The sequence below is a fragment of the Mobula birostris genome, unplaced genomic scaffold, assembly GCF_030028105.1.
Source record: "Mobula birostris isolate sMobBir1 unplaced genomic scaffold, sMobBir1.hap1 scaffold_508, whole genome shotgun sequence".
Taxonomy (NCBI): Eukaryota; Metazoa; Chordata; class Chondrichthyes; order Myliobatiformes; family Myliobatidae; genus Mobula; species Mobula birostris.
Window position 1 is genome coordinate 35,047 of NW_027278227.1, and position 22,036 is coordinate 57,082.

The following is a 22,036-nucleotide window of genomic DNA, read 5'->3' on the forward strand; positions in this document are numbered from 1 at the left end:
ACTGCACATCTCCTTCCACAGCCCCGTCCATATCAGTGCACATCTCCTTGAATTTATACCCCTCTCCCTTTAAAACTATGTCTTTCGGTATTTGGTATTTCAGCTCTGGGGAAAGTGTCTGTTTATCTCTTATTAGTTCAAATATATAAAAATATAAATCTCTATATCAATGAGCTGAATGTAAATGAAGAAAGTGGTCAGTTGTGCTAGTGCTGTGCCCGGGACCCAGGCAGACAGTCTGGGGGTGAGACTGTCCTCACAGCAGGATGAGAAGCACGGAGAGGATGTCGGCAGACCCATTCCCCACCACCGGAGGGAGGGAGGGGGTCTACATATCTCACCCTTCAGAATGTTCAGAATTAATGCCAGCACGAGGCCACTAGAGGGCGCGCCGGGTGTTAACAGCGTGTAGTCTCCGAGTTTCAGCTTCACTGGGTTTTCGATTAACTGAGGTGTGTAGTACTTCAGGTCGTCCAGGGTGATAACGCCACCTGTGGGAAGAAAATGGATTTAGTGTACTTGTGCAAGGTAAATTTGTCAGCACAGGAGCAGGGTTTCCATTAGCTTCGTCGAGCTTTGCTTGGTGCTGGTGTACCTGGTCCCGTTTGCCCATCTCCCTGGGAAACAGCAAGCAGTTTGTGTCTCTGAGGAGGAGAGTGGGGGCAAGAGGGGAGGAGGATGCCTAGTAAACTTGCTCCTTGGGCTGGCAAAGATAGCTAACCATTTGTTCTGCAAGAGAGCAGCAGATGGTCCCATCTGAGCAGTATTCTGGCACTACGCCTGTGGCCCTGGAGAAGAAACAAGCAGTGTCCACGGAAACCGCAGGAAGAAAGAGGGTTTTTGTGTTTGTGAGGGGGTTAATGCTGAGTAATCATGGATTTAACGTTCACTGAAGAAGGTGCTGGAATAAAACTGTGGGGAAGGCGAATAGGTAAGGACAGAAGGAGAAATCACACCATACACGGCCGCAAGACTTCTAGCAAAGCAGTCTTGTGTAAAGGACACTGTTCACAAATGTCATTTGCTGTTAATATTCTTAGAATGCCTTATGACAGAGGCTCTGATACCCCTCAGAGCAACAGTCCCATTCCCCACCTAGTCTCTCTCACATACCCAATTTTCCCTGCCAGCAAAGATTCAATTGTCACCACAGAGTTAATGCAGGGCCCTCGGAAGCATGAAGGAACAGAGGGATCTCGAAGCCAGTGTTCACAGGTCCGTCAAAGTTGCCTCAGAGGATAGTTTTCTCAATGGAAAGTGGTGATAGAGGCAAGGAACACCACCCAGTGGTGGTGATACAGGCGTGGAACACCCTGCCAGTGGTGGTGATAGAGGCGTAGAACACCCTCCATTGGTGGTGATAGAGGCGTGAAACACCCTGCCAGTGGTGGTGATAGAGGCGTGAAACACTCTGCCAGTGGTGGTGAAAGAAGGAAAGAACAGCTGCCAGTGGTGGTGATAGAGGCGAGGAACACCCTGTCAGTGGTGGTGAAAGAAGGAAAGAAAGCTGCCAGTGGTGGTGATACAGGCGAGCAACACCCTGCCAGTGGTGGTGATAGAGGTGAGGACACCCTGCCAGTGGTGGTGATAGAGGCGAGGAACACCCTGCCAGTGGTGGTGATAAAAGTGTGGAACACCCTGCCAGTGGTGGTGATAGAGGAGTGGAATGCCCTGCCAGTGGTGGTGATAGACGCGTGGAACACCCTGCCAGTGGTGGTGATAGAGGCATGGAATACCCTGCCAGTGGTGGTGATAGAGGCATGGAACACCCTGCCAGTGGTGGTGATAGAGGCGAGGAACACCCTGAGAGGCGAGGAGCACCCTGCCAGTGGTGGTGATAGATGAGTGGAACATCCTGCCAGTGGTGGTGATAGAGGCGTGGAACATCCTGCCAGTAGTGGTGATAGAGGAGTGGAACACCCTGCCAGTGGTGGTGATAGAGGGAAAGAACACCTTCCAGTGGTGGTGATAGAGGCGTGGAACACCCTGCCTGGGGTGGTGATAGAGGCGAGGAACACCCTGCCAGTGGTGGTGATAGATGCGTGGAACACCCGCCAGTGGTGGTGATAGAGGCGAGGAACACCCTGCCAATGGTGGTGATAGAGGCGTAGAACACCCTGCCAGTGGTGGTGATAGAGGGGGAGAATACTTTCCAGTGGTGGTGATAGAGGTGTGGAACACCTGCCAGAGGTGGTGATAGAGGTGTGGAACACCCTGCCAGTGGTGGTGATAGAGGCGAGGAACACCATGCCAATGGTGGTGATAGAGGTGAGGAAAACACTGCCAGTGGTGGTGATAGAGGCGTGGAACACCCTGCCAGTGGTGGTGATAGAGGCGAGGAACACCATGCCAGTGGTGGTGATAGAGGTGAGGAAAACACTGCCAGTGGTGGTGATAGAGGCGTGGAACACCCTGCCAGTGGTGGTGATAGAGGCGTGCAACACCCTGCCAGTGGTGGTGATAGAGGCATAGAACACCCTGCCAGTGGTGGTGATAGAGGCGAGGAACACCCTGTCAGTGGTGGTGAAAGTAGGAAAGAAAGCTGCCAGTGGTGGTGATAGAGGCGTGGAACACCCTGCCAGTGGTGGTGATACAGGCGAGCAACACCCTGCCAGTGGTGGTGATAGAGGTGAGGACACCCTGCCAGTGGTGGTGATAGAGGCGAGGAACACCCTGCCAGTGGTGGTGATGAAGGTGTGGAACACCCAGCCAGTGGTGGTGATAGAGGCGTGGAATACCCTGCCAGTGGTGGTGATAGAAGCGAGGAACACCCTGCCAGTGGTGGTGATAGAGGCATGGAATACCCTGCCAGTGGTGGTGATAGAGGCATTGAACACCCTGCCAGTGGTGGTGATAGAGGCGAGGAACACCCTGTCAGTGGTGGTGATAGAGGCGAGGAACACCCTGTCAGTGGTGGTGAAAGTAGGAAAGAAAGCTGCCAGTGGTGGTGATAGAGGCGTGGAACACCCTGCCAGTGGTGGTGATACAGGCGAGCAACACCCTGCCAGTGGTGGTGATAGAGGTGAGGACACCCTGCCAGTGGTGGTGAAGAGGCGAGGAACACCCTGCCAGTGGTGGTGATGAAGGTGTGGAACACCCAGCCAGTGGTGGTGATAGAGGCGTGGAATACCCTGCCAGTGGTGGTGATAGAAGCGACGAACACCCTGCCAGTGGTGGTGATAGAGGCATGGAATACCCTGCCAGTGGTGGTGATAGAGGCATTGAACACCCTGCCAGTGGTGGTGATAGAGGCGAGGAACACCCTGAGAGGCGAGGAGCACCCTGCCAGTGGTGGTGATAGATGCGTGGAACATCCTGCCAGTGGTGGTGATAGAGGCGTGGAACATCCTGCCAGTAGTGGTGATAGAGGTGTGGAACACCCTGCCAGTGGTGGTGATAGAGGGAAAGAACACCTTCCAGTGGTGGTGATAGAGGCGTGGAACACCCTGCCAGTGGTGGTGATAGAGGCGAGGTACACCCTGCCAGTGGTGGTGATAGATGCGTGGAACACCCTGCCAGTGGTGGTGATAGAGGCGAGGAACACCCTGCCAATGGTGGTGATAGAGGCGAGGAGCACCCTGCCAGTGGTGGTGATAGAGGCGTGGAACACCCTGCCAGTGGTGGTGATAGAGGCGTAGAACACCCTGCCAGTGGTGGTGATAGAGGGGAAGAATACTTTCCAGTGGTGGTGCTAGAGGTGTGGAACACCTGCCAGAGGTGGTGATAGAGGTGTGGAACACCCTGCCAGTAGTGGTGATAGAGGTGAGGAACACCCTGCCAGTGGTGGTGACAGAAGGAAAGAACAGCTGCCAGCGGTGGTGATGGAGGCGTGGAACACCCTGCCAGTGGTGGTGATAGAGGCGAGGAACAACATGCCAGTGGTGGTTATAGAGGTGAGGAAAACACTGCCAGTGGTGGTGATAGAGGCGAGGAACACCCTGTCAGTGGTGGTGAAAGAAGGAAAGAAAGCTGCCAGTGGTGGTGATAGGGGCGTGGAACACCCGGCCAGTGGTGGTGATACAGGCGAGCAACACCCTGCCAGTGGTGGTGATAGAGGTGAGGACACCCTGCCAGTGGTGGTGATAGAGGCGAGGAACACCCTGCCAGTGGTGGTGATAGAGGAGTGGAATGCCCTGCCAGTGGTGGTGATAGATGCGTGGAACACCCTGCCAGTGGTGGTGATAGAGGAGTGGAATGCCCTGCCAGTGGTGGTGATAGATGCGTGGAACACCCTGCCAGTGGTGGTGATAGAGGCATGGAATACCCTGCCAGTGGTGGTGATAGAGGCATGGAACACCCTGCCAGTGGTGGTGATAGAGGCGAGGAACACCCTGAGAGGCGAGGAGCACCCTGCCAGTGGTGGTGATAGATGAGTGGAACATCCTGTCAGTAGTGGTGATAGAGGTGTGGAACACCCTGCCAGTGGTGGTGATAGAGGGAAAGAACACCTTCCAGTGGTGGTGATAGAGGCGTGGAACACCCTGCCAGTGGTGGTGATAGAGGCGTAGAACACCCTGCCAGTCGTGGTGATAGAGGGGAAGAATACTTTCCAGTGGTGGTGATAGAGGTGTGGAACACCTGCCAGAGGTGGTGATAGAGGTGTGGAACACCCTGCCAGTAGTGGTGATAGAGGTGAGGAACACCCTGCCAGTGGTGGTGACAGAAGGAAAGAACAGCTGCCAGTGGTGGTGATAGAGGCGTGGAACACCCTGCCAGTGGTGGTGATAGAGGCGAGGAACACCATGCCAGTGGTGGTGATAGAGGTGAGGAAACACTGCCAGTGGTGCTGATAGAGGCGTGGAACACCCTGCCAGTGGTGGTGATAGAGGCGAGGAACACCATGCCAGTGGTGGTATAGAGGTGAGGAAAACACTGCCAGTGGTGGTGATAGAGGCGTGGAACACCCTGCCAGTGGTGGTGATAGAGGCGTGCAACACCCTGCCAGTGGTGGTGATAGAGGCATAGAACACCCTGCCAGTGGTGGTGATAGAGGCGAGGAACACCCTGCCAGTGGTGGTGATAAAGGTGTGGAACACCCTGCCAGTGGTGGTGATAGAGGCGAGGAACACCCTGCCAGTGGTGGTGATAAAGGTGTGGAACACCCTGCCAGTGGTGGTGATAGAGCAGAAGAATACTTTCCAGTGGTGGTGATAGAGGTGTGGAACACCTGCCAGAGGTGGTGATAGAGGTGTGGAACACCCTGCCAGTAGTGGTGATAGAGGTGAGGAACACCCTGCCAGTGGTGGTGACAGAAGGAAAGAACAGCTGCCAGTGGTGGTGATAGAGGCGTGGAACACCCTGCCAGTGGTGGTGATAGAGGAGAGGAACACCATGCCAGTGGTGGTGATAGAGGTGAGGAAAACACTGCCAGTGGTGGTGATAGATGCGTGGAACACCCTGCCAGTGGTGGTGATAGAGGCGAGGAACACGCTCCAGTGGTGGTGATAAAGGTGTGGAACACCCTGCCAGTCGTGGTGATAGAGGCGTGGAATACCCTGCCAGTGGTGGTGATAGAGGCATGGACACCCTGCCAGTGGTGGTGATAGAGGCGAGGAACACCCTGAGAGGCGAGGAGCACCCTGCCAGTGGTGGTGATAGATGCGTGGAACATCCTGCCAGTGGTGGTGATAAAGGCGTGGAACATCCTGCCAGTGGTGGTGATAGAGGTGTGGAACACACTGCCAGTGGTGGTGATAGTGGGAAAGAACACCTTCCAGTGGTGGTGATAGAGGTGTGGAACACCCTGCCAGTAGTGGTGATAGAGGTGAGAAACACCCTGCCAGTGGTGGTGACAGAAGGAAAGTACAGCTGCCAGTGGTGGTGATAGAGGCGTGGAACATCCTGCCAGTGGTGGTGATAGAGGCGAGGAACACCATGCCAGTGGTGGTGACAGAGGTGAGGAAAACACTGCCAGTGGTGGCGATAGAGGCGTGGAACACCCTGCCAGTGGTGGTGATAGAGGCGTGCAACACCCTGCCAGTGGTGGTGATAGAGGCATAGAACACCCTGCCAGTGGTGGTGATAGAGGCGAGGGACACCCTGCCAGTGGTGGTGATAGAGGAGTGGAACACCCTGCCTGTGGTGGTGATAGAGGGGAAGAATACTTTCCAGTGGTGGTGATAGAGGTGTGGAACACCTGCCAGGGGTGGTGATAGAGGTGTGGAACACCCTGCCAGTAGTGGTGATAGAGGTGAGGAACACCCTGCCAGTGGTGGTGACGGAAGGAAAGAACAGCTGCCAGCGGTGGTGATAGAGGCGTGGAACACCCTGCCAGTGGTGGTGATAGAGGCGAGGAACACCATGCCAGTGGTGGTGATAGAGGTGAGGAAAACACTGCCAGTGGTGGTGATAGAGGCGTGTAACACCCTGCCAGTGGTGGTGATAGAGGCGAGGAACACCATGCCAGTGGTGGTGATAGAGGTGAGGAAAACACTGCCAGTGGTGGTGATAGAGGCGTGGAACATCCTGCCAGTAGTGGTGATAGCGGTGTGGAACACCCTGCCAGTGGTGGTGATAGAGGGAAAGAACACCTTCCAGTAGTGGTGATAGAGGCATGGAACACCCTGCCAGTGTTGGTGATAGAGGCGTGCAACACCCTGCCAGTGGTGGTGATAGAGGCATAGAACACCCTGCCAGTGGTGGTGATAGAGGCGAGGAACACCCTGCCAGTGGTGGTGATAAAGGTGTGGAACACCCTGCCAGTGGTGGTGATAGAGGCGAGGAACACCCTGCCAGTGGTGGTGATAAAGGCGTGGAACACCCTGCCAGTGGTGGTGATAGAGGAGAAGAATACTTTCCAGTGGACGTGATAGAGGTGTGGAACACCTGCCAGAGGTGGTGATAGAGGTGTGGAACACCCTGCCAGTAGTGGTGATAGAGGTGAGGAACACCCTGCCAGTGGTGGTGACAGAAGGAAAGAACAGCTGCCAGTGGTGGTGATAGAGGCGTGGAACACCCTGCCAGTGTTGGTGATAGAGGAGAGGAACACCATGCCAGTGGTGGTGATAGAGGTGAGGAAAACACTGCCAGTGGTGGTGATAGATGCGTGGAACACCCTGCCAGTGGTGGTGATAGAGGCGAGGAACACGCTCCAGTGGTGGTGATAAAGGTGTGGAACACCCTGCCAGTCGTGGTGATAGAGGCGTGGAATACCCTGCCAGTGGTGGTGATAGAGGCATGGACACCCTGCCAGTGGTGGTGATAGAGGCGAGGAACACCCTGAGAGGCGAGGAGCACCCTGCCAGTGGTGGTGATAGATGCGTGGAACATCCTGCCAGTGGTGGTGATAGAGGCGTGGAACATCCTGCCAGTGGTGGTGATAGAGGTGTGGAACACCCTGCCAGTTGTGGTGATAGTGGGAAAGAACACCTTCCAGTGGTGGTGATAGAGGTGTGGAACACCCTGCCAGTAGTGGTGATAGAGGTGAGGAACACCCTGCCAGTGGTGGTGACAGAAGGAAAGTACAGCTGCCAGTGGTGGTGATAGAGGCGTGGAACACCCTGCCAGTGGTGGTGATAGAGGCGAGGAACACCATGCCAGTGGTGGTGATAGAGGTGAGGAAAACACTGCCAGTGGTGGCGATAGAGGCGTGGAACACCCTGCCAGTGGTGGTGATAGAGGCGTGCAACACCCTGCCAGTGGTGGTGATAGAGGCATAGAACACCCTGCCAGTGGTGGTGATAGAGGCGAGGGACACCCTGCCAGTGGTGGTGATAGAGGAGTGGAACACCCTGCCAGTGGTGGTGATAGAGGCAAGGAAAACCCTGTCAGTGGTGGAGATAGAGGCGTGGAACACCCTGCCCGTGGTGTTGATAGAGGTGAGAAACACCCTCCAGTGGTGGTGATAGAGGGGAAGAATACTTTCCAGTGGTGGTGATAGAGGTGTGGAACACCCTGCCAGTAGTGGTGATAGAGGTGAGGAACACCCTGCCAGTGGTGGTAACAGAAGGAAAGAACAGCTGCCAGCGGTGGTGATAGAGGCGTGGAACACCCTGCCAGTGGTGGTGATAGAGGCGAGGAACACCCTGAGAGGCGAGGAGCACCCTGCCAGTGGTGGTGATAGATGCGTGGAACATCCTGCCAGTGGTGGTGATAGAGGCGTGGAACATCCTGCCAGTAGTGGTGATAGAGGTGTGGAACACCCTGCCAGTGGTGGTGATAGAGGGAAAGAACACCTTCCAGTGGTGGTGATAGAGGCGTGGAACACCCTGCCAGTGGTGGTGATAGAGGCGAGGTACACCCTGCCAGTGGTGGTGATAGATGCGTGGAACACCCTGCCAGTGGTGGTAATAGAGGCGAGGAACACCCTGCCAATGGTGGTGATAGAGGCGAGGAGCACCCTGCCAGTGGTGGTGATAGAGGCGTAGAACACCCTGCCAGTGGTGGTGATAGAGGCGTAGAACACCCTGCCAGTGGTGGTGATAGAGGGGAAGAATACTTTCCAGTGGTGGTGATAGAGGTGTGGAACACCTGCCAGAGGTGGTGATAGAGGTGTGGAACACCCTGCCAGTAGTGGTGATAGAGGTGAGGAACACCCTGCCAGTGGTGGTGACAGAAGGAAAGAACAGCTGCCAGCGGTGGTGATAGAGGCGTGGAACACCCTGCCAGTGGTGGTGATAGAGGCGAGGAACAACATGCCAGTGGTGGTTATAGAGGTGAGGAAAACACTGCCAGTGGTGGTGATAGAGGCGAGGAACACCCTGTTAGTGGTGATGAAAGAAGGAAAGAAAGCTGCCAGTGGTGGTGATAGGGCCGTGGAACACCCTGCCAGTGGTGGTGATACAGGCGAGCAACACCCTGCCAGTGGTGGTGATAGAGGTGAGGACACCCTGCCAGTGGTGGTGATAGAGGCGAGGAACACCCTGCCAGTGGTGGTGATAAAAGTGTGGAACACCCTGCCAGTGGTGGTGATAGAGGAGTGGAATGCCCTGCCAGTGGTGGTGATAGATGCGTGGAACACCCTGCCAGTGGTGGTGATAGAGGCATGGAATACCCTGCCAGTGGTGGTGATAGAGGCATGGAACACCCTGCCAGTGGTGGTGATAGAGGCGAGGAACACCCTGAGAGGCGAGGAGCACCCTGCCAGTGGTGGTGATAGATGAGTGGAACATCCTGCCAGTGGTGGTGATAGAGGCGTGGAACATCCTGCCAGTAGTGGTGATAGAGGTGTGGAACACCCTGCCAGTGGTGGTGATAGAGGCGTGCAACACCCTGCCAGTGGTGGTGATAGAGGCGAGGAACACCATGCCAGTGGTGGTATAGAGGTGAGGAAAACACTGCCAGTGGTGGTGATAGAGGCGTGGAACACCCTGCCAGTGGTGGTGATAGAGGCGTGCAACACCCTGCCAGTGGTGGTGATAGAGGCATAGAACACCCTGCCAGTGGTGGTGATAGAGGCGAGGAACACCCTGCCAGTGGTGGTGATAAAGGTGTGGAACACCCTGCCAGTGGTGGTGATAGAGGCGAGGAACACCCTGCCAGTGGTGGTGATAAAGGCGTGGAACACCCTGCCAGTGGTGGTGATAGAGGAGAAGAATACTTTCCAGTGGTGGTGATAGAGGTGTGGAACACCTGCCAGAGGTGGTGATAGAGGTGTGGAACACCCTGCCAGTAGTGGTGATAGAGGTGAGGAACACCCTGCCAGTGGTGGTGACGGAAGGAAAGAACAGCTGCCAGCGGTGGTGATAGAGGCGTGGAACACCCTGCCAGTGGTGGTGATAGAGGCGAGGAACACCATGCCAGTGGTGGTGATAGAGGTGAGGAAAACACTGCCAGTGGTGGTGATAGAGGCGTGGAACACCCTGCCAGTGGTGGTGATAGAGGCGAGGAACACCATGCCAGTGGTGGTGATAGAGGTGAGGAAAACACTGCCAGTGGTGGTGATAGAGGCGTGGAACATCCTGCCAGTAGTGGTGATAGCGGTGTGGAACACCCTGCCAGTGGTGGTGATAGAGGGAAAGAACACCTTCCAGTAGTGGTGATAGAGGCATGGAACACCCTGCCAGTGGTGGTGATAGAGGCGTGCAACACCCTGCCAGTGGTGGTGATAGAGGCATAGAACACCCTGCCAGTGGTGGTGATAGAGGCGAGGAACACCCTGCCAGTGGTGGTGATAAAGGTGTGGAACACCCTGCCAGTGGTGGTGATAGAGGCGAGGAACACCCTGCCAGTGGTGGTGATAAAGGCGTGGAACACCCTGCCAGTGGTGGTGATAGAGGAGAAGAATACTTTCCAGTGGACGTGATAGAGGTGTGGAACACCTGCCAGAGGTGGTGATAGAGGTGTGGAACACCCTGCCAGTAGTGGTGATAGAGGTGAGGAACACCCTGCCAGTGGTGGTGACAGAAGGAAAGAACAGCTGCCAGTGGTGGTGATAGAGGCGTGGAACACCCTGCCAGTGTTGGTGATAGAGGAGAGGAACACCATGCCAGTGGTGGTGATAGAGGTGAGGAAAACACTGCCAGTGGTGGTGATAGATGCGTGGAACACCCTGCCAGTGGTGGTGATAGAGGCGAGGAACACGCTCCAGTGGTGGTGATAAAGGTGTGGAACACCCTGCCAGTCGTGGTGATAGAGGCGTGGAATACCCTGCCAGTGGTGGTGATAGAGGCATGGACACCCTGCCAGTGGTGGTGATAGAGGCGAGGAACACCCTGAGAGGCGAGGAGCACCCTGCCAGTGGTGGTGATAGATGCGTGGAACATCCTGCCAGTGGTGGTGATAGAGGCGTGGAACATCCTGCCAGTGGTGGTGATAGAGGTGTGGAACACCCTGCCAGTTGTGGTGATAGTGGGAAAGAACACCTTCCAGTGGTGGTGATAGAGGTGTGGAACACCCTGCCAGTAGTGGTGATAGAGGTGAGGAACACCCTGCCAGTGGTGGTGACAGAAGGAAAGTACAGCTGCCAGTGGTGGTGATAGAGGCGTGGAACACCCTGCCAGTGGTGGTGATAGAGGCGAGGAACACCATGCCAGTGGTGGTGATAGAGGTGAGGAAAACACTGCCAGTGGTGGCGATAGAGGCGTGGAACACCCTGCCAGTGGTGGTGATAGAGGCGTGCAACACCCTGCCAGTGGTGGTGATAGAGGCATAGAACACCCTGCCAGTGGTGGTGATAGAGGCGAGGGACACCCTGCCAGTGGTGGTGATAGAGGAGTGGAACACCCTGCCAGTGGTGGTGATAGAGGCAAGGAAAACCCTGTCAGTGGTGGAGATAGAGGCGTGGAACACCCTGCCCGTGGTGTTGATAGAGGTGAGAAACACCCTCCAGTGGTGGTGATAGAGGGGAAGAATACTTTCCAGTGGTGGTGATAGAGGTGTGGAACACCCTGCCAGTAGTGGTGATAGAGGTGAGGAACACCCTGCCAGTGGTGGTAACAGAAGGAAAGAACAGCTGCCAGCGGTGGTGATAGAGGCGTGGAACACCCTGCCAGTGGTGGTGATAGAGGCGAGGAACACCCTGAGAGGCGAGGAGCACCCTGCCAGTGGTGGTGATAGATGCGTGGAACATCCTGCCAGTGGTGGTGATAGAGGCGTGGAACATCCTGCCAGTAGTGGTGATAGAGGTGTGGAACACCCTGCCAGTGGTGGTGATAGAGGGAAAGAACACCTTCCAGTGGTGGTGATAGAGGCGTGGAACACCCTGCCAGTGGTGGTGATAGAGGCGAGGTACACCCTGCCAGTGGTGGTGATAGATGCGTGGAACACCCTGCCAGTGGTGGTGATAGAGGCGAGGAACACCCTGCCAATGGTGGTGATAGAGGCGAGGAGCACCCTGCCAGTGGTGGTGATAGAGGCGTAGAACACCCTGCCAGTGGTGGTGATAGAGGCGTAGAACACCCTGCCAGTGGTGGTGATAGAGGGGAAGAATACTTTCCAGTGGTGGTGATAGAGGTGTGGAACACCTGCCAGAGGTGGTGATAGAGGTGTGGAACACCCTGCCAGTAGTGGTGATAGAGGTGAGGAACACCCTGCCAGTGGTGGTGACAGAAGGAAAGAACAGCTGCCAGCGGTGGTGATAGAGGCGTGGAACACCCTGCCAGTGGTGGTGATAGAGGCGAGGAACAACATGCCAGTGGTGGTTATAGAGGTGAGGAAAACACTGCCAGTGGTGGTGATAGAGGCGAGGAACACCCTGTTAGTGGTGATGAAAGAAGGAAAGAAAGCTGCCAGTGGTGGTGATAGGGCCGTGGAACACCCTGCCAGTGGTGGTGATACAGGCGAGCAACACCCTGCCAGTGGTGGTGATAGAGGTGAGGACACCCTGCCAGTGGTGGTGATAGAGGCGAGGAACACCCTGCCAGTGGTGGTGATAAAAGTGTGGAACACCCTGCCAGTGGTGGTGATAGAGGAGTGGAATGCCCTGCCAGTGGTGGTGATAGATGCGTGGAACACCCTGCCAGTGGTGGTGATAGAGGCATGGAATACCCTGCCAGTGGTGGTGATAGAGGCATGGAACACCCTGCCAGTGGTGGTGATAGAGGCGAGGAACACCCTGAGAGGCGAGGAGCACCCTGCCAGTGGTGGTGATAGATGAGTGGAACATCCTGCCAGTGGTGGTGATAGAGGCGTGGAACATCCTGCCAGTAGTGGTGATAGAGGTGTGGAACACCCTGCCAGTGGTGGTGATAGAGGCGTGCAACACCCTGCCAGTGGTGGTGATAGAGGCGAGGAACACCATGCCAGTGGTGGTATAGAGGTGAGGAAAACACTGCCAGTGGTGGTGATAGAGGCGTGGAACACCCTGCCAGTGGTGGTGATAGAGGCGTGCAACACCCTGCCAGTGGTGGTGATAGAGGCATAGAACACCCTGCCAGTGGTGGTGATAGAGGCGAGGAACACCCTGCCAGTGGTGGTGATAAAGGTGTGGAACACCCTGCCAGTGGTGGTGATAGAGGCGAGGAACACCCTGCCAGTGGTGGTGATAGAGGAGAAGAATACTTTCCAGTGGTGGTGATAGAGGTGTGGAACACCTGCCAGAGGTGGTGATAGAGGTGTGGAACACCCTGCCAGTAGTGGTGATAGAGGTGAGGAACACCCTGCCAGTGGTGGTGACGGAAGGAAAGAACAGCTGCCAGCGGTGGTGATAGAGGCGTGGAACACCCTGCCAGTGGTGGTGATAGAGGCGAGGAACACCATGCCAGTGGTGGTGATAGAGGTGAGGAAAACACTGCCAGTGGTGGTGATAGAGGCGTGGAACACCCTGCCAGTGGTGGTGATAGAGGCGAGGAACACCATGCCAGTGGTGGTGATAGAGGTGAGGAAAACACTGCCAGTGGTGGTGATAGAGGCGTGGAACATCCTGCCAGTAGTGGTGATAGCGGTGTGGAACACCCTGCCAGTGGTGGTGATAGAGGGAAAGAACACCTTCCAGTAGTGGTGATAGAGGCATGGAACACCCTGCCAGTGGTGGTGATAGAGGCGTGCAACACCCTGCCAGTGGTGGTGATAGAGGCATAGAACACCCTGCCAGTGGTGGTGATAGAGGCGAGGAACACCCTGCCAGTGGTGGTGATAAAGGTGTGGAACACCCTGCCAGTGGTGGTGATAGAGGCGAGGAACACCCTGCCAGTGGTGGTGATAAAGGCGTGGAACACCCTGCCAGTGGTGGTGATAGAGGAGAAGAATACTTTCCAGTGGACGTGATAGAGGTGTGGAACACCTGCCAGAGGTGGTGATAGAGGTGTGGAACACCCTGCCAGTAGTGGTGATAGAGGTGAGGAACACCCTGCCAGTGGTGGTGACAGAAGGAAAGAACAGCTGCCAGTGGTGGTGATAGAGGCGTGGAACACCCTGCCAGTGTTGGTGATAGAGGAGAGGAACACCATGCCAGTGGTGGTGATAGAGGTGAGGAAAACACTGCCAGTGGTGGTGATAGATGCGTGGAACACCCTGCCAGTGGTGGTGATAGAGGCGAGGAACACGCTCCAGTGGTGGTGATAAAGGTGTGGAACACCCTGCCAGTCGTGGTGATAGAGGCGTGGAATACCCTGCCAGTGGTGGTGATAGAGGCATGGACACCCTGCCAGTGGTGGTGATAGAGGCGAGGAACACCCTGAGAGGCGAGGAGCACCCTGCCAGTGGTGGTGATAGATGCGTGGAACATCCTGCCAGTGGTGGTGATAGAGGCGTGGAACATCCTGCCAGTGGTGGTGATAGAGGTGTGGAACACCCTGCCAGTTGTGGTGATAGTGGGAAAGAACACCTTCCAGTGGTGGTGATAGAGGTGTGGAACACCCTGCCAGTAGTGGTGATAGAGGTGAGGAACACCCTGCCAGTGGTGGTGATAGAGGCGTGGAACACCCTGCCAGTGGTGGTGATAGAGGCGAGGAACACCATGCCAGTGGTGGTGATAGAGGTGAGGAAAACACTGCCAGTGGTGGCGATAGAGGCGTGGAACACCCTGCCAGTGGTGGTGATAGAGGCGTGCAACACCCTGCCAGTGGTGGTGATAGAGGCATAGAACACCCTGCCAGTGGTGGTGATAGAGGCGAGGGACACCCTGCCAGTGGTGGTGATAGAGGAGTGGAACACCCTGCCAGTGGTGGTGATAGAGGCAAGGAAAACCCTGTCAGTGGTGGAGATAGAGGCGTGGAACACCCTGCCCGTGGTGTTGATAGAGGTGAGAAACACCCTCCAGTGGTGGTGATAGAGGGGAAGAATACTTTCCAGTGGTGGTGATAGAGGTGTGGAACACCCTGCCAGTAGTGGTGATAGAGGTGAGGAACACCCTGCCAGTGGTGGTAACAGAAGGAAAGAACAGCTGCCAGCGGTGGTGATAGAGGCGTGGAACACCCTGCCAGTGGTGGTGATAGAGGCGAGGAACACCCTGAGAGGCGAGGAGCACCCTGCCAGTGGTGGTGATAGATGCGTGGAACATCCTGCCAGTGGTGGTGATAGAGGCGTGGAACATCCTGCCAGTAGTGGTGATAGAGGTGTGGAACACCCTGCCAGTGGTGGTGATAGAGGGAAAGAACACCTTCCAGTGGTGGTGATAGAGGCGTGGAACACCCTGCCAGTGGTGGTGATAGAGGCGAGGTACACCCTGCCAGTGGTGGTGATAGATGCGTGGAACACCCTGCCAGTGGTGGTGATAGAGGCGAGGAACACCCTGCCAATGGTGGTGATAGAGGCGAGGAGCACCCTGCCAGTGGTGGTGATAGAGGCGTAGAACACCCTGCCAGTGGTGGTGATAGAGGCGTAGAACACCCTGCCAGTGGTGGTGATAGAGGGGAAGAATACTTTCCAGTGGTGGTGATAGAGGTGTGGAACACCTGCCAGAGGTGGTGATAGAGGTGTGGAACACCCTGCCAGTAGTGGTGATAGAGGTGAGGAACACCCTGCCAGTGGTGGTGACAGAAGGAAAGAACAGCTGCCAGCGGTGGTGATAGAGGCGTGGAACACCCTGCCAGTGGTGGTGATAGAGGCGAGGAACAACATGCCAGTGGTGGTTATAGAGGTGAGGAAAACACTGCCAGTGGTGGTGATAGAGGCGAGGAACACCCTGTTAGTGGTGATGAAAGAAGGAAAGAAAGCTGCCAGTGGTGGTGATAGGGCCGTGGAACACCCTGCCAGTGGTGGTGATACAGGCGAGCAACACCCTGCCAGTGGTGGTGATAGAGGTGAGGACACCCTGCCAGTGGTGGTGATAGAGGCGAGGAACACCCTGCCAGTGGTGGTGATAAAAGTGTGGAACACCCTGCCAGTGGTGGTGATAGAGGAGTGGAATGCCCTGCCAGTGGTGGTGATAGATGCGTGGAACACCCTGCCAGTGGTGGTGATAGAGGCATGGAATACCCTGCCAGTGGTGGTGATAGAGGCATGGAACACCCTGCCAGTGGTGGTGATAGAGGCGAGGAACACCCTGAGAGGCGAGGAGCACCCTGCCAGTGGTGGTGATAGATGAGTGGAACATCCTGCCAGTGGTGGTGATAGAGGCGTGGAACATCCTGCCAGTAGTGGTGATAGAGGTGTGGAACACCCTGCCAGTGGTGGTGATAGAGGCGTGCAACACCCTGCCAGTGGTGGTGATAGAGGCGAGGAACACCATGCCAGTGGTGGTATAGAGGTGAGGAAAACACTGCCAGTGGTGGTGATAGAGGCGTGGAACACCCTGCCAGTGGTGGTGATAGAGGCGTGCAACACCCTGCCAGTGGTGGTGATAGAGGCATAGAACACCCTGCCAGTGGTGGTGATAGAGGCGAGGAACACCCTGCCAGTGGTGGTGATAAAGGTGTGGAACACCCTGCCAGTGGTGGTGATAGAGGCGAGGAACACCCTGCCAGTGGTGGTGATAAAGGCGTGGAACACCCTGCCAGTGGTGGTGATAGAGGAGAAGAATACTTTCCAGTGGTGGTGATAGAGGTGTGGAACACCTGCCAGAGGTGGTGATAGAGGTGTGGAACACCCTGCCAGTAGTGGTGATAGAGGTGAGGAACACCCTGCCAGTGGTGGTGACAGAAGGAAAGAACAGCTGCCAGTGGTGGTGATAGAGGCGTGGAACACCCTGCCAGTGGTGGTGATAGAGGAGAGGAACACCATGCCAGTGGTGGTGATAGAGGTGAGGAAAACACTGCCAGTGGTGGTGATAGATGCGTGGAACACCCTGCCAGTGGTGGTGATAGAGGCGAGGAACACGCTCCAGTGGTGGTGATAAAGGTGTGGAACACCCTGCCAGTCGTGGTGATAGAGGCGTGGAATACCCTGCCAGTGGTGGTGATAGAGGCATGGACACCCTGCCAGTGGTGGTGATAGAGGCGAGGAACACCCTGAGAGGCGAGGAGCACCCTGCCAGTGGTGGTGATAGATGCGTGGAACATCCTGCCAGTGGTGGTGATAGAGGCGTGGAACATCCTGCCAGTGGTGGTGATAGAGGTGTGGAACACACTGCCAGTGGTGGTGATAGTGGGAAAGAACACCTTCCAGTGGTGGTGATAGAGGTGTGGAACACCCTGCCAGTAGTGGTGATAGAGGTGAGGAACACCCTGCCAGTGGTGGTGACAGAAGGAAAGTACAGCTGCCAGTGGTGGTGATAGAGGCGTGGAACATCCTGCCAGTGGTGGTGATAGAGGCGAGGAACACCATGCCAGTGGTGGTGATAGAGGTGAGGAAAACACTGCCAGTGGTGGCGATAGAGGCGTGGAACACCCTGCCAGTGGTGGTGATAGAGGCGTGCAACACCCTGCCAGTGGTGGTGATAGAGGCATAGAACACCCTGCCAGTGGTGGTGATAGAGGCGAGGGACACCCTGCCAGTGGTGGTGATAGAGGAGTGGAACACCCTGCCAGTGGTGGTGATAGAGGCAAGGAAAACCCTGTCAGTGGTGGTGATAGAGGCGTGGAACACGCTGCCCGTGGTGTTGATAGAGGTGAGAAACACCCTCCAGTGGTGGTGATAGAGGGGAAGAATACTTTCCAGTGGTGGTGATAGAGGTGTGGAACACCTGCCAGGGGTGGTGATAGAGGTGTGGAACACCCTGCCAGTAGTGGTGATAGAGGTGAGGAACTCCCTGCCAGTGGTGGTGACAGAAGGAAAGAACAGCTGCCAGCGGTGGTGATAGAGGCGTGGAACACCCTGCCAGTGGTGGTGATAGAGGCGAGGAACACCATGCCAGTGGTGGTGATAGAGGTGAGGAAAACACTGCCAGTGGTGGTGATAGAGGCGTGGAACACCCTGCCAGTGGTGGTGATAGAGGCGAGGAACACCATGCCAGTGGTGGTGATAGAGGTGAGGAAAACACTGCCAGTGGTGGTGATAGAGGCGTGGAACATCCTGCCAGTAGTGGTGATAGCGGTGTGGAACACCCTGCCAGTGGTGGTGATAGAGGGAAAGAACACCTTCCAGTAGTGGTGATAGAGGCGTGGAACACCCTGCCAGTGGTGGTGATAGAGGCGTGCAACACCCTGCCAGTGGTGGTGATAGAGGCATAGAACACCCTGCCAGTGGTGGTGATAGAGGCGAGGAACACCCTGCCAGTGGTGGTGATAAAGGTGTGGAACACCCTGCCAGTGGTGGTGATAGAGGCGAGGAACACCCTGCCAGTGGTGGTGATAAAGGCGTGGAACACCCTGCCAGTGGTGGTGATAGAGGAGAAGAATACTTTCCAGTGGTCGTGATAGAGGTGTGGAACACCTGCCAGAGGTGGTGATAGAGGTGTGGAACACCCTGCCAGTAGTGGTGATAGAGGTGAGGAACACCCTGCCAGTGGTGGTGACAGAAGGAAAGAACAGCTGCCAGTGGTGGTGATAGAGGCGTAGAACACCCTGCCAGTGGTGGTGATAGAGGAGAGGAACACCATGCCAGTGGTGGTGATAGAGGTGAGGAAAACACTGCCAGTGGTGGTGATAGATGCGTAGAACACCCTGCCAGTGGTGGTGATAGAGGCGAGGAACACGCTCCAGTGGTGGTGATAAAGGTGTGGAACACCCTGCCAGTCGTGGTGATAGAGGCGTGGAATACCCTGCCAGTGGTGGTGATAGAGGCATGGACACCCTGCCAGTGGTGGTGATAGAGGTGAGGAACACCCTGAGAGGCGAGGAGCACCCTGCCAGTGGTGGTGATAGATGCGTGGAACATCCTGCCAGTGGTGGTGATAGAGGCGTGGAACATCCTGCCAGTGGTGGTGATAGAGGTGTGGAACACCCTGCCAGTGGTGGTGATAGAGGCGAGGAACACCATGCCAGTGGTGGTGATAGAGGTGAGGAAAACACTGCCAGTGGTGGCGATAGAGGCGTGGAACACCCTGCCAGTGGTGGTGATAGAGGCGTGCAACACCCTGCCAGTGGTGGTGATAGAGGCATAGAACACCCTGCCAGTGGTGGTGATAGAGGCGAGGGCACCCTGCCAGTAGTGGTGATAGAGGAGTGGAACACCCTGCCAGTGGTGGTGATAGAGGCAAGGAAAACCCTGTCAGTGGTGGTGATAGAGGCGTGGAACACCCTGCCCGTGGTGTTGATAGAGGTGAGAAACACCCTCCAGTGGTGGTGATAGAGGGGAAGAATACTTTCCAGTGGTGGTGATAGACGTGTGGAACACCCTGCCAGTAGTGGTGATAGAGGTGAGGAACACCCTGCCAGTGGTGGTAACAGAAGGAAAGAACAGCTGCCAGCGGTGGTGATAGAGGCGTGGAACATCCTGCCAGTGGTGGTGATAGAGGCGAGGAACACCATGCCAGTGGTGGTGATAGAGGTGTGGAACACCCTGCCAGTGGTGGTGATAGTGGGAAAGAACACCTTCCAGTGGTGGTGATAGAGGTGTGGAACACCCTGCCAGTAGTGGTGATAGAGGTGAGGAACACCCTGCCAGTGGTGGTGACAGAAGGAAAGTACAGCTGCCAGTGGTGGTGATAGAGGCGTGGAACACCCTGCCAGTGGTGGTGATAGAGGCGAGGAACACCATGCCAGTGGTGGTGATAGAGGTGAGGAAAACACTGCCAGTGGTGGCGATAGAGGCGTGGAACACCCTGCCAGTGGTGGTGATAGAGGCGTGCAACACCCTGCCAGTGGTGGTGATAGAGGCATAGAACACCCTGCCAGTGGTGGTGATAGAGGCGAGGGACACCCTGCCAGTGGTGGTGATAGAGGAGTGGAACACCCTGCCAGTGGTGGTGATAGAGGCAAGGAAAACCCTGTCAGTGGTGGTGATAGAGGCGTGGAACACCCTGCCCGTGGTGTTGATAGAGGTGAGAAACACCCTCCAGTGGTGGTGATAGAGGGGAAGAATACTTTCCAGTGGTGGTGATAGAGGTGTGAAACACCCTGCCAGTGGTGGTGATAGAGGCGAGGAACACCATGCCAGTGGTGGTGATAGAGGTGTGGAACACCCTGCCAGTGGTGGTGATAGTGGGAAAGAACACCTTCCAGTGGTGGTGATAGAGGTGTGGAACACCCTGCCAGTAGTGGTGATAGAGGTGAGGAACACCCTGCCAGTGGTGGTGACAGAAGGAAAGTACAGCTGCCAGTGGTGGTGATAGAGGCGTGGAACACCCTGCCAGTGGTGGTGATAGAGGCGAGGAACACCATGCCAGTGGTGGTGATAGAGGTGAGGAAAACACTGCCAGTGGTGGCGATAGAGGCGTGGAACACCCTGCCAGTGGTGGTGATAGAGGCGTGCAACACCCTGCCAATGGTGGTGATAGAGGCATAGAACACCCTGCCAGTGGTGGTGATAGAGGCGAGGGACACCCTGCCAGTGGTGGTGATAGAGGAGTGGAACACCCTGCCAGTGGTGGTGATAGAGGCAAGGAAAACCCTGTCAGTGGTGGTGATAGAGGCGTGGAACACCCTGCCCGTGGTGTTGATAGAGGTGAGAAACACCCTCCAGTGGTGGTGATAGAGGGGAAGAATACTTTCCAGTGGTGGTGATAGAGGTGTGGAACACTCTGCCAGTAGTGGTGATAGAGGTGAGGAACACCCTGCCAGTGGTGGTAACAGAAGGAAAGAACAGCTGCCAGCGGTGGTGATAGAGGCGTGGAACACCCTGCCAGTGGTGGTGATAGAGGCGAGGAACACCATGCCAGTGGTGGTGATAGAGGTGTGGAACACCCTGCCAGTGGTGGTGATAGTGGGAAAGAACACCTTCCAGTGGTGGTGATAGAGGTGTGGAACACCCTGCCAGTAGTGGTGATAGAGGTGAGGAACACCCTGCCAGTGGTGGTGACAGAAGGAAAGTACAGCTGCCAGTGGTGGTGATAGAGGCGTGGAACACCCTGCCAGTGGTGGTGATAGAGGCGAGGAACACCATGCCAGTGGTGGTGATAGAGGTGAGGAAAACACTGCCAGTGGTGGCGATAGAGACGTGGAACAACCTGCCAGTGGTGGTGATAGAGGCGTGCAACACCCTGCCAATGGTGGTGATAGAGGCATAGAACACCCTGCCAGTGGTGGTGATAGAGGCGAGGGACACCCTGCCAGTGGTGGTGATAGAGGAGTGGAACACCCTGCCAGTGGTGGTGATAGAGGCAAGGAAAACCCTGTCAGTGGTGGTGATAGAGGCGAGGAACACGCTCCAGTGGTGGTGATAAAGGTGTGGAACACCCTGCCAGTGGTGGTGATAGAGGCGTGGAACACCCTGCCAGTGGTGGTGATAGAGGCGTGCAACACCCTGCCAGTGGTGGTGATAGAGGCATAGAACACCCTGCCAGTGGTGGTGATAGAGGCGAGGAACACCCTGCCAGTGGTGGTGATAAAGGTGTGGAACACCCTGCCAGTGGTGGTGATAGAGGCGAGGAACACCCTGCCAGTGGTGGTGATAAAGGCGTGGAACACCCTGCCAGTGGTGGTGATAGAGGAGAAGAATACTTTCCAGTGGTGGTGATAGAGGTGTGGAACACCTGCCAGAGGTGGTGATAGAGGTGTGGAACACCCTGCCAGTAGTGGTGATAGAGGTGAGGAACACCCTGCCAGTGGTGGTGACGGAAGGAAAGAACAGCTGCCAGCGGTGGTGATAGAGGCGTGGAACACCCTGCCAGTGGTGGTGATAGAGGCGAGGAACACCATGCCAGTGGTGGTGATAGAGGTGAGGAAAACACTGCCAGTGGTGGTGATAGAGGCGTGGAACACCCTGCCAGTGGTGGTGATAGAGGCGAGGAACACCATGCCAGTGGTGGTGATAGAGGTGAGGAAAACACTGCCAGTGGTGGTGATAGAGGCGTGGAACATCCTGCCAGTAGTGGTGATAGCGGTGTGGAACACCCTGCCAGTGGTGGTGATAGAGGGAAAGAACACCTTCCAGTAGTGGTGATAGAGGCATGGAACACCCTGCCAGTGGTGGTGATAGAGGCGTGCAACACCCTGCCAGTGGTGGTGATAGAGGCATAGAACACCCTGCCAGTGGTGGTGATAGAGGCGAGGAACACCCTGCCAGTGGTGGTGATAAAGGTGTGGAACACCCTGCCAGTGGTGGTGATAGAGGCGAGGAACACCCTGCCAGTGGTGGTGATAAAGGCGTGGAACACCCTGCCAGTGGTGGTGATAGAGGAGAAGAATACTTTCCAGTGGACGTGATAGAGGTGTGGAACACCTGCCAGAGGTGGTGATAG

At 56.0% G+C, this 22,036-nt stretch overlaps 1 protein-coding gene across 1 annotated transcript in view; it reads right to left on the minus strand.

The window, feature by feature from the left end:
* Positions 1 to 341: 341 nt before the first annotated feature.
* Positions 342 to 22,036, minus strand: part of LOC140193340 (glutathione hydrolase 1 proenzyme-like) — a gene marked incomplete at its 3' end in the record, with an annotated part of 245,683 nt that continues 223,988 nt past the window's right edge. The window contains exon 7 of the mRNA XM_072250662.1: positions 342 to 491. Within this exon, the coding sequence (XP_072106763.1) occupies positions 342 to 491 (150 nt within the window). The remainder of the gene's footprint in view (positions 492 to 22,036) is intronic.